Source organism: Elgaria multicarinata, chromosome 13 (assembly GCF_023053635.1).
Source record: "Elgaria multicarinata webbii isolate HBS135686 ecotype San Diego chromosome 13, rElgMul1.1.pri, whole genome shotgun sequence".
In the NCBI taxonomy this organism is placed as follows: Eukaryota; Metazoa; Chordata; class Lepidosauria; order Squamata; family Anguidae; genus Elgaria; species Elgaria multicarinata.
In genome coordinates, this window is record NC_086183.1 from 11,326,828 (window position 1) to 11,339,148 (window position 12,321).

General features: G+C 44.2%; 1 protein-coding gene across 1 annotated transcript; it reads left to right on the forward strand.

Annotated features, from left to right (window-relative positions):
- The first annotated feature begins 7,201 nt into the window (after positions 1 to 7,201).
- On the forward strand, positions 7,202 to 12,061 carry HMGN2 (high mobility group nucleosomal binding domain 2). The gene is made up of 6 exons (XM_063139918.1): positions 7,202 to 7,522; positions 9,732 to 9,776; positions 10,083 to 10,112; positions 10,436 to 10,486; positions 10,647 to 10,742; positions 11,147 to 12,061. Exons 1-6 carry the CDS (start codon positions 7,508 to 7,510, stop codon positions 11,180 to 11,182), a joined length of 273 nt encoding a protein of 90 aa, XP_062995988.1. The 5' UTR covers positions 7,202 to 7,507; the 3' UTR covers positions 11,183 to 12,061.
- Positions 12,062 to 12,321: the final 260 nt, after the last annotated feature.

Below are 12,321 nucleotides of genomic sequence, written 5' to 3' on the forward strand. Positions count from 1 at the left end.
GGTTTGGACATGCAGCAGGGCTTTCATTCCATCAGCATTTCAACACAAGAATTCGAACAAGTTCCTTACAGTGGAGTGCAGGGAAACGGCATTTGGGAATCTTAAAGACGGAAGCTGTTGCATTCACACAAACAAATGGGTGTTCTGGGATGAGGCTAATGCATTCTAGAGGAGCTTGTTTGGCCCCTATTTAGGTGACTGGCTGTATCCATATATTCATCTATGCTTTCTTTGTATGGCCAGGAACTATAGCATCGCCCCAGTTTGGAAGGCTGATATGTATGAAGCCTCTCAAGGGGATGTCTTGTCCCACTGGCTTCAATACTTTGGGACAATATTCCTCCTGCTTGGCTCCATACATGCTTTAGAGCTTTGGGCAGACTTGCTGGCCACAATCTAACCTGGTGTATCTAATGCAGCACACTTTGTTGGTTTTTTTAAGGTAGTGTTTTACTTTTGGAGGGCACTACAAAATGTCTTCTCTGAAACGAAACAAAAAAACAAAACCAGCATCTTGGATACAGCTATGGAGATGATTAAATCATCAAGCCACGAGTAAAGCCTTTTTTGTAATAGACATCTTTTAAAAACAATTTGATGTTTATTAAAAGTTGCCGTTTTAAGACGGAATGAATCCAAAGAAGGAAGGAGTGTAGTTTCATCTTCTTTCAGCATTTCATTCTGAGATGGTGAGGATGAGCCAACTATCAATAGGGCTGAGGATGTAATTCCACAAACTGCTTAAGAGTTGCATCTTTTTTGATGCAAGTAACTAAGGCTATATGCACAAATACATAGCGATAAATAAATTATGGGAACTTTATCCTCAAGCAGTAGTTTGTCCTGCTGTGGTGAGCTACATCTTTGTATTTTTGTCTAGAAATGGCTCAAGTATGGTCTCTAATTCTTAAAGAGAAGGTCTTTCCTGATGCTTGTATGGTGTACATGCATAAAAACACTCCAGTCATGCAGTATCTCTTAGAGATGGAAAAGAATATATTAGTAAAAGGCCTAATCTACACCAGGCTATGAAGGTGGTATGAAAGCAGCATATAAAAGCCAGGAGCCACACAACTGCGTTTTAGCGGTATTGACGTTCACTGACAACTGTTGGGGCCCATTCACACATACCATATACCACTTTCATACCACTATATCCTGCTTGGTGTGGCTCCTGCCTTTTATATAGCGCTTTCATACCACTTTCATAGTGCAATATCCTGCTTGGTGTAGATTAGGCCAGAGTTTCTGCTGCTTTAAAAACAAACAGGATAACATGTTGAAAAATGTGAATGGTATGTTCTGTGGGAAATAGGCCCTGTTATAGAAGTTGTTGGGGAACATGAGGAGAGAGCTGTTGCATGCATGCCTTGTTATGGGCTTCCCATAAACATTTGTGCAAATAAAATGCTTGAGTAGCTATGCTTTTGGTCTAAGCATGGCTCTTCTTATGTTCTAATATCTCAAAGGAAAGTTTCAATATGTGAATATAATTTAAAAGTAGATACTGGGCACTCAAGTCCTTTCAAGCAAGTGTACACAGAGTAGTTTGCACCAATGAAGCTGCTGTGGTATCTTACTTTGGCAAGTATGCTACCCGAGATTACCTTGTAACTTCATTGATCTGTAGATCCTTTTGATGCACAGAGGTGTACCTATGTAGCTGGTTTTGTGATTCTCTCCTGTGTTGGGCAAAACAGTACCTCACAAAAAGCACAGGAACATAGGAAGCTGCCTTACACTGAGTCAAACCATTGGTCCATTTAGCCCAATATTGTCAGCACTGACTGGCAGTCGCTCTCTAGGTTTTCAGGCAAGATTCTTTCCTAGCCCAAGTTGGAGATTGAACCTGAGACCTTCTGCATGCAAAGTATGTGCTCTATCACAGAGCTAAGGTCCCTCCCAAATGCTGATGATGTGCAGCATTACAACTACACTCCAGACTGTTCACCTGGCTGGGAACCTACTTTGTCGATAAGACAGTTTTTTATTCATGAACTGAATAGACTCTCTGAGATGGCTGCTTGAAACACTGTCTTGTGTATGGTACAACACGCCCTACATGCTGCTCTGAGCTGAAAAATCTCAAATACTACCTACTTTTGAGGGCCAGTTTGTGGTACCAACACACCACTTTTTGTCTGTGGCCATCACAGCAGTTGAATGTTGTGTTATTTGGGACATAAACGTAAAGAAATGGAGCATGAGATAAAATCTTTCTCCATTCTAGAATATTTTGGAGATGGGAAGAAGTGGTAGGTGGAAGGATTACACTGTCACCCAGGAGTTCTCTGGATGAACATGGGCTGTCTTACAAATCATATTATGGCAGTCGAATGTATTTTTCACCCCGAACACCCATTTGGAGACTAAAAGGTGGTGTGTTTATAAAAAAAAAAAAGTACAGAATGCAGCAGCTAGACTGAGCTCAATTCAAAGTATAAAACAAACAGTATAAAAACATGATATAAAATTGTATGCTGGTCCTGCTGCTATTCAAAAGGTCCTTTACTGCTTTTATAGCCCTTAATGGCTTGGGACCAGGATACCTAAAGTACCGTCCTAACACATATGATCCTGCCTAGCCACAAATATCACCTGGACAGGCCCACTTGTGTGTCCCATCCCCATCTAAGATGCAGCTGATGGGAACACATGACACTGGTATCTCAGTATAGTCAGGCATGCCTTCAGGCTGAATGCTGGATAATTTTGCTGGTTCCCTTCAACTTCTGATTTTTATTTTATTTATAGCATTTCTATACTGCCCAATAGGTGGAGCTCCCTGGGCAGTTCACAAAAATTAAAACCATTCAAAGTATAAAACAAACAGTATAAAAACATGATATAAAATACAATATAAAAGCACAACCATGATAAAATCAACAGCAGTGCAGAAATACAAATTTGAAATACAAATTTAAAACAGCAAAGTTAAAATTGAATTTATAGACTGTTAAAATGCTGAGAGAATAAAAAAGGTCTTCATCTGGCGTCTGAAAGAATATAATATAGATGCCAGGCGAACCTCCTTAGGGAGCTCATTCCACAGCCAGGGTGCCAGAGCAGAGAAGGCCCTCCTGGTAGCCACCTGCCTTACTTCCTTTGGCAGGAGCTCACGGAGAAGGACCTGAGGATGAGGTCCTTACATATGGGAGGAGTCGTTTGTTCAGATAGCCTGGCCCCAAGCCATTTAGGGCTTTAAATGTTAGTACCAGCACTTCGGGCCCGGACCCAGACTGGCAGCCAGTGAACTTGGAAAAGGACTGGCGTGATGTGGTCTCATTGGCCAGTCCCTTGTAATTTTATCTGTTTTATATTTCAGTATGTTGTTTGAGATACATGGTTTTAATTCTCTTTTGATAGTCCGATAGATTTTCAGTAGAGCCTACTTTTACGGGCTTAGCACTGGCTTTAACTTCAATGGGACTTTAATGGGACTAAACAGGCTTATAGGGCATGCTTGCCTATTTAAATGGTATGGATCATACTGAGAGACAATTGGGATGAATGGTGGCTGTATTGTGGTTATACTTCATTCATTGCACCTACTGCTCACAGTTATTATTATTTTATTACATTTATATACCGCCCAATAGCTGAAGCTCTCTGGGCGCTTTACAAAAGTTAAAAACAGTGAACATTAAAAACAGTTAGCATTGTTCCTGGAGAGTGAGAGCATTAGGCCAACTTCAGTTCTTTTATGTTTGCAAGGTTTTAAGCTGTACTGTAGTTCCTTCTCCGGTAAGCTGTATTCATGGTGAAATAAACTGGATTGTGTAGAATCCAGATGGAATCAAAGCAGATATTTTGCTGCTGGCTATTTTTTGGAAATTGGCACTTTAAAAATTTAAACTTAAATTTCTTTACTTATTAAATTTATAGCCTACCTTTTGGCCAAAAATGGCACTCAAAACAGTAGAATTCAAATAAAAACAGATACAATTTAAACATATAAAAATGGAAAAAGCAACAATACCCAACCCATTAAACCCCTCTTCAACAGCAAAAGATGAGCTTAAATGCCAAAGGATGATCTGAATAAAAATGTCTTTGCCTGCCAGTGGAAGGACAACAGGGTGGGGAGCTGGCCTAACTCTCTACATTATTACAATGGTGGTGGAACCAAGAGAAGGACCTCCCCCAAAGATCTTAAAATCCAGGCAGGCTTGTTTGTGAGATGGGATCATGCTATCTGGAAGACTACCAAGTTGTATAGAACTTTTATCAGTTATAACCAGTGCTCTGAATCGTTTCTAAAAACAGACCAGTAGCCAGTGAAGTTGTTCCTGGTATAGTTACCAATATCTCTTCCACCCCCTTTTAAAGGAGAACCCTTCACCGCTACTAGCTGTAACACCTAAAGAAAAGGGGTTGGTTTTAGGGTAACCATATGAAAAGGAGGACAGGGCTCCTGTATCTTTAACAGTTGCAGAGAAAAGGGAATTTCAGGCGTTATTTGTAGACATACACACCTGGTGAAATCCCCTCTTCATCACAACAGCTAAAGCTGCTGGAGCCCTGCCCTCTTTTGTATCTGGTCAAGAGAGCAGAGCTCCTACAGCTTTAACTGTTGTGATGAAGAGGGGATTTCACCAGATACTACATGCATACGAATTCCCTTTTCTATGCAACTGTCCTCCTTTTCATATGGTCACCCTAGTTTCACTCTTGGAAGTGCATGTCTGGGGACTGAGGCAAATCCAACTGTTTCAATCTCTTCACTGGCGAAGATTCAAAATAGGGTTTTGAGTTCTTGTAGTCGGAATGGTGTCTCCTCTGCTGCTCTCATGCCCTCTGTTTTGCAACTGGCCCTATAATGATCCTAGCCCCTTCGGTTATTTATAATAGTTCTTGAATGTAAAGGAAGAGCGGTGCTTTGCATCCCAAGTCCAATTCCTGGCGTCTCCAGGTAGGCTTTGGGAGAGATGCTGCCAGTCAATGTAGACCAGAGGTGCGACACTTTTTTGGCTCCAAAGATTACATGCTGTGTTGAGGTCCACACACATTGCATAGGAACATATATACATGTGCATATTGTGTAGCACAGCTCAGCGAACCTGATTCAGCTGGCTCTTTCTCATCACCCTCTCTCCCAGAGATCATTATACAAATCACTTCTCTTGCTGGAGAGATCTGTGCTACTGGTAGCAATGGTACAATCAGCAGGGGGGAAATGGTATGTGCAGGGTGGGGAGAGAGAGCTAAGGCTTTGGAGGGCTGCACGTTGTGCACCCCAGGTGAAGGCAATGCTGAGCTCAATGGACCAATGGTTTGACTAGGTATAAAACAGCTTCCTGTGTTATAATGAGGAATGTATGTGTTCCAAGGAAATGCCTGACTCCTCCAAGTGTGGTCTTATAGCACCATGTACATTGATGGTGCTAAATAAATAAATAAATTAATTAATTAATAATAATAATAATAATAATAATAATAGCAGTCAGAACCGTATTAAGGCATAAGTGGTGAAATGGGGTGAAGGTTCTGCTGGATCAGGAACCTTGCTTGTAGGCTTCTCGGAGGCAGCTGGTTGGCCGTTATGGTGGCTCCCAGTTGCCTCCAGAAAGCCCACAAAGCATTATTATTATTATTATTATTATTATTATTATTATTATTATTATTTGTATCCCGCCTTTTGCCCAATGCTGGGCCTCAAGGCGGCCTTACAAAGTTTAAAATATACATGGGGGGGGGAGGGAAACAAAACCATAAACAATTAAAAAATACACAACAAAATTATAAAACATTAACATAGATGGAGGGCTGGATTATTCTCCAAAGGCCTGCTTGAACAAAAAAGTTTTAGCCTGCTTCCAAAAGCCCATCAAGGAGGGAGCCAGCCTAGCTTCCCCAGGAAGAGAGTTCCAGAGCACCGGAGCAGCCAACGAGAAGGCCCTCTCCCATGTTCCCACCAAGCGTGCCTGTGAAGAAGATGGGACTAAAAGAAGGGCTTCTCCAGAAGATCTCAAACCTTCCCCTGACAGCAGCTAATATTCAAAGGCCTGCAATCTCTGGACCGAAGACAAATAGACCTTCCATGATGAAACGGTCTTTACCAATTGTTTCTTGTGGCACATGGAAAGCCAATGGGCTGTTTCTGACTGCTGTGAAATGGGGGCAGCACGGTTAGCCCTCGCAGGTATTTCACATCTACTGGTGCCTACTTCTTCCTATCCAATCTGACCTTGGGGCGGCTGGGGACTGTCCCAGCAGGGCAGCATGGTGCTGAAGAGGACAGCTCCTCACCTGGCCCCCGCCAAGGGAGAGCCTCGGGTTAAAGTCCCACTACCACCCCTCAAGCGGCCCTCCCTTTCTCCCTCCGACGGCCGGGGAGCAGAGAGGCGGCGGCGGCTGCTGCACCTGAGGCCCGAGGCCGCCTGCTCTTGGAGGAGACCCTGCCAGTTCGCCGTCAAGGTTGAAAAGGAAGGGGGCGCTGTGGGTTACATTCTGGCTAGGCAGTGACCGCACCTTCCTTCCGAGCTGCACGGAGAGGCCATCTTCTCCCTAAGCTTGCACCCAGATTTTTTTTTCTTTTTTCGTGCCCTTCTGCTGCCTAGGCGCAGGAGTGCGAAACCCTTTCCTGCATTTATTTGTTGCTCTGCACCTTTAGGGAAAGTGCGCGCGCGCCGCGGCTAGCCCAGGTGCGCCAGCCAGGTCCGCCTTTCGCCATCCTGCAGAAAGGGACATTGCACTTGCCTTGTCACCAGCCACCCCAGGCTGCAAGCTCACCTGGGCTCAAAGCCCAGTGACCCCCGCCACAGGAGCGAACGAGAGCCCCTTGCTAGCCAAGCGAATACTTTCGCAACGCATTTGCAGACATAGACGGTGGCGGGGGGTTAATTTTATTTTTATGTGTGGGGGGTGCAATAAGGGAGAGGTGAGAACCTATTATGTGCATTTTTCCTCCTTCACTATGGGTATACGTCAGGAAGATCAGCACCTGCGTACATTATTATTTCCCCCGTTTAAAGTATTTTTGCACGTCGGACGCCGACAAGGCACTTTAAAAAAAATGAATTCCGGTGCATTGTCATATTTTTAAAAACAAATCTGCACCCCGCTCGCAGGACCAAGCAACAGCTTCTGCTGGGAGGAAGGTGGAAGGCAAGACTAGTTGCGCGCGCGCGCCCTTCGCCTCCCCTCGCAGCGCCCGCCTTGGCCAGCCCTCGCCACGTGATGCGCTCTGTCCAATGGGCGGTCGGGGCGGTGGGGATCCGGCTGGAACCGGTTGGGCCGCGTCCGGGTCTATATAAAACTTTATAAACACCCGATTCAAATTAGTGGGGTCGCGAGCGACACGAGCGAGCCCAACAAACGGAGCCCCCCTCTTTTTTTCCGTCCTGCCTGCCTTGCGCGGCTTTCCCTCATAACCGGCCGAGTTTCTTTTTCTTCTTCCTCCTCCTCCTCCTCTTCTTCTTCTTCTTCCTGAGACCTTGCTTTTTCTATTTCCAACCGAGCCTCCTTCCCTCTCTCTCTTTCTCTCCCTCTGTCACGCGCCGCCGACATGCCCAAGAGAAAGGTACGTGGCTGCGGCAAGGGAACCTAAGGGCCCCGAACGCGAGAAGGGCGAGGGGGAAGGAAAGGGAAGCGAAGGCAGTTGAAGGGAATGATGCTTATGCGGGGGTGAGATTCGGATCAGCCGCCATTTTCTTTCCTTTCTCTTCTTCTACCGACCCACCTCCCGCACTCCGTTTTGGATTTTTTTGTTTCCCCCCCACACCTTTTCCCCCCTCCCCCTTCGGGCGATTAACGGCTATGAAGCAGGGGGAAGCGCGTGCGCGTGAGGCGGCTCAACGGTCGTCGCCAGGACTTAAAAGTGGAGACGAGGAGGAGTGGGCGGAGCAGAACAAGAGCGACCGTTAACCGCCGCGCATTCTTCGTGGCCTATGAGGGAAGCGGGGGAGAAAGGGGGGGGTGGGCGCTGCAAAGCTCTGCAAGGAAGGAAGAAGGAAGGAACGAACGGAGGGGAGATCGGGAGGAGGGTCGCGCGCGCGCGGACTAGCGCTAGACCGTTAATTATTGGCTGTCCCTCCACCTCACCCTGCCCCCCCTCCTCGCGTGTATGTACGCGCGCGCGCTTCCCCCCTGCTTCCCCACCAATAGGGAGAGGGCACGAGCCCACTTGCTCGCGGGGAGGGGGTGGGTGAGGGGAAAAAGCGGACCCGGACGGATCCAGTTGGCGTTTTGGCGGGAGGATGGTTGGCTGGAGGGGCGCACGTGCGCGTCTGGCGGGGGGGGGGGGGAGGTGTGCGTGCACGCGCGCTGGGGAAGTGGAAAATAGGCGCGCGCTCCGTTTTTCGTTCTCTTTTTACCTCCTTTCTTTCTCCCCTCCGTCCCTCCCCCCCGCGCTCCCATAAATAGGGACGTGCTGTATTCTTACACACGCACTCTTTTCAAAAAAGGCGGGAAGCCTTAGAGTTACCGCCCGAAAAAGCGCTTGTTTTGAAAGCCCCGGGGGAGGCATTAGCCTTGTTGAGCCCTGACAGCCGTCTTGTCAGTTGTATTCCGCGCGCCCCCTCCCCCCCCACCCCACCGTCAGCGAGGATGTTTAGGAGGCCCCGCCTTTTGCCCTAAATGCGCTGCACAGCAAATCTTTCCCGCCCCTTTCCTTCTTGTCTAAAGGCCGAAAGTGACCATCTTTCCTCCTTCGAGGTGAAGGAAAAAACCAAGGCTGAAGCTGTGTGAAGTGCAAAACTGCAAGCTCTCCACGCCTCTACCTAGAACAAACACCAGTTGCCACACACACATGCTGTGGCCTGCACGGTTCCAGGCAGTACTTTGGGTTGCTAGATCCCCATTTTGCCCGCCATTCTGATTTCGGGTTTCTAGTTATGTCTTGGAGGAGTGGTATTGACTTAAGGAGCTCTGAACCTAGGGATATTCCCTTACAGCAAGAAAGAGTCCACGCAGCATGGCCCTAAATGTGACACAGGACATAGTTTCATAAGTCTGTAGGGGCGCTAGGAGTAGGCAGAAAAGCCTCAATTTGCAAGATCAAAATTCCAGAAATAAGTGAGATCTTGGGTCAGTTACATGGACTCAATAGAGGTCATAGTGTTCTGAAATAAAAGGAGCTATTATGTTGCCTAAAGCTGCAATGTTAGGGAATAAAGAATAATGCATCAAAATGCTATTACCCGCACAACTTTCAAACAAACACAACTGTCTTAGAGAGGACAGGGTCGCCAGAAATACATGTATCCATACAAGAAAATGAAGAGATTCTACTTCTAGTGTGATTATTGAGGTCATAATTTGTCACAAACATGTGAACTTTGTGTATTCAATAACATTTTGCTCTGAAGGAAGGTACAGACCTTCAAAAATTAGCATCTTATGAATTTAGATGTTTCTGATAGTTCTATAAGGCCCCAGGGAACCACTACTGTGACCACTTGCTGCCTGATCATTATTATTTTGAGCTGATTCCCCTCTGCAATCAGGAAGATTCTGTGATTTTTACAAGAAGTCTCTTGCCTTACCAAGCCAGTGCCAGTATCTTGTGATTTTATTGAATGAGTGGAAGACAAGTGATCTTAGTAGTTGTGAGATTATGTGCAAATTTAATTTTTTTGGGAAAGGAATGAAGCAAAAATTTGAAATGTCAGCTTTACAATGATCAAATAAAGTTCTTTATGTATTTGGTATTTAAATCCCCAAAAGAAATTAGACTGTCGAATTCTGGTGTCAGGTTTCTTCAGCTGTTCTACTTTTTAAATTCCTTGTAGGCTGAAGGAGATACCAAGGGTGACAAGGCCAAAGTAAAGGATGAGGTAAGAACATTGTTTTCATGTATAGACCCTAATTTGTGATTGGTTGGATCCAGACTGAGTAGATCATTGAAACTAATAGGACTTAATTTAGTCATGATGTAAGACCGTCTGGATTCAAAGACGTGTAGGGCAGTTTTGCTACTACATTGTAATAACTTTTACCTTGCATGTCAGATGACTTGAGGGTGAAATGTTTTGATTTGGGTTGGTTGCTGTTACTTTTGATTGTCCTAATAAGCCATGAAGGGAGACATACTGGTTCTAATTGCTCTAATGGTTAACTTTTCTCTTTCTTTTTAAAAACAGCCACAGCGGAGATCAGCAAGGTTATCTGCTGTAAGTATGTTATGTGATAGAGTGCTTTTTGGTTCACAGGTGGGGTATAACTCACACTTGTGAGTGAAAGAAGTGCTGATAGTAGCACATTTGACACATTTAAGTGTGCAATCCTGAGCATATTTAGACAGAAAAAAGTCCTACAACTCCCAGCATGCCCAGCCCTCAATGTCTGGCTCAGGCATGCTGGGAGTTAAGACATTTTCTGTTTAAACATGTATAGGATTACACCCTTAGTTGGCTTCTAAGCTTGACATCACACACCAAAGTGGACAACTGGAAAATCTTATTTCAAAACTACTAAATTGCATTTTTCCTTCTAGAAACCTGCTCCTCCAAAGCCGGAACCCAAACCTAAAAAGGCAGCTCCAAAGGTAACGTTAAAACTTTATATAAATTTGCTTGAGTACAATTTGGGTTTCCTAGTCTGGGATACTTCTAAACAAATGTTTTTAAATGGTTAGAAGTCCTTTATATCAACAGCTTGTTGATTTATGAACTAAAAACTGCTAACCTATTTCCATTGATTGGCAGAAGGGTGAGAAGGTACCCAAGGGGAAGAAGGGGAAAGCTGACGCAGGCAAGGATGGAAACAACCCTGCAGAAAACGGAGATGCCAAAACAGACCAGGTATAACAGCAGTGTAGTAGCTTTGTTTACTTTGGTAAGGAAACCATCCATTAATATTGGGTACAGGCAGGTATGAGTGAAGTTTGAGTTAAGATAAGTAATGTGGGCCAGCATGTATCCTGTAAATTCTTTTGCTGCTTTGTTGTGAATGAAAGTGGCATTGGAGTAGTACGATTCTGGTGATCTATGAGTTAATATTTTAAAAGGGATTAAGAAATAACTATTTTGGTTCTGCTTGAGTCCAGCTTTCTCATCAGGATTGTATGATAATAGCTTGTATATTGGTACTAAGTGTGTGCCTTGTTTCATGCAAACTTTAGATTCATGCAAATATATTGGGCATGTGAGTAGTAATCTGACATCAACATAAAGCGCTCTCTGATGGGACTATCTTTGTCTTTCAGGCACAGAAAGCTGAAGGTGCTGGGGATGCCAAGTGAATTGTGTGAATTTTTGATAACTGTGTACTTCTGGTGACTGTACAGTTTGAAATACTATTTTTTATCAAGTTTTATAACAATGCAGAATTTTGTTTTACTTTTTTTTTTAAAGCTATGTTGTTAGCACACAGAACGCTTTGTTGTTGTGTTTTAGGGGGAGGAGAGGGGACAATTGTCATTGACTCTGTTACTTAGAACCTGGGCTTTTAAAAGTCCCCCTTCAATTTTGCAAGAGAGGGTCTTCATAGACACGATGAAGGAGAATTTCCTGATACTGTTCATCTGTACTGATCTCTGAAATGGTTGCATGAACATTGAAATTCCCCAAATGCCTGTATCTTGAGGAGAAGATAAATTTAAAACTGTACTTAACTTCCTATATTCGTTCCTTCATGTTGTCATTTGCATTGCATTTATCACTCCTCTTGAGTACGGCGTAGGATTTCTTGATTTTAATATCCTATAAATCAAATGCATTCTCAGTATCAGACAATTCAAACTTCTGGTGTCAAATACTGAGGGAGTGAGGATGGCTCGCAGGTGGGCCACATTTCTTTTTATAGTGTGAATCTTCAGATTAAAAATTCTGCAGTTTTGTTTTCCTCTAAAAGTCAGGGTAGGCTTGTGAAAAGTTGTTAAACAACATACTAAATGTGAAAGTGTCCACCCTCACTCTAAACTTTCCCTGTTCCAAGTATGAATTGAAGATTCTTCATTGGGTTTTATATAGTAACTTTACATTTTGGTAGTCCAAGGAGAAGGGGAGTTGGAACTTGTTGTAAAACATTGCAGATTGTAGCCCATGTCCTGCCTGAATACCATTGATTGATCGTTTTATGAAAAGTACCTTTAATAAAGCTGGATATTGTTTGGCTTGGACTGTTTTTTTACTAGTGCTCTGTTTGCTTCCTAGTAATTTCTCCTTTCAGGGTTTATGGTGGTAAGCTTAAGCGTAAATTATATACAGCATTGATCTATATGCACGAAAAGCACATGGTGCAGTTTCCCTGGAAATTTTCCAATTAATAATGCAGGTGAAGGAATCACATGATTGAATACTTTTTCATGGAGAGAGGGGAGGGGCATTCTCAAGGAGAAGGGGCTTCTAGGCTAATCCCCCCCCGACATGCTATTTTTGA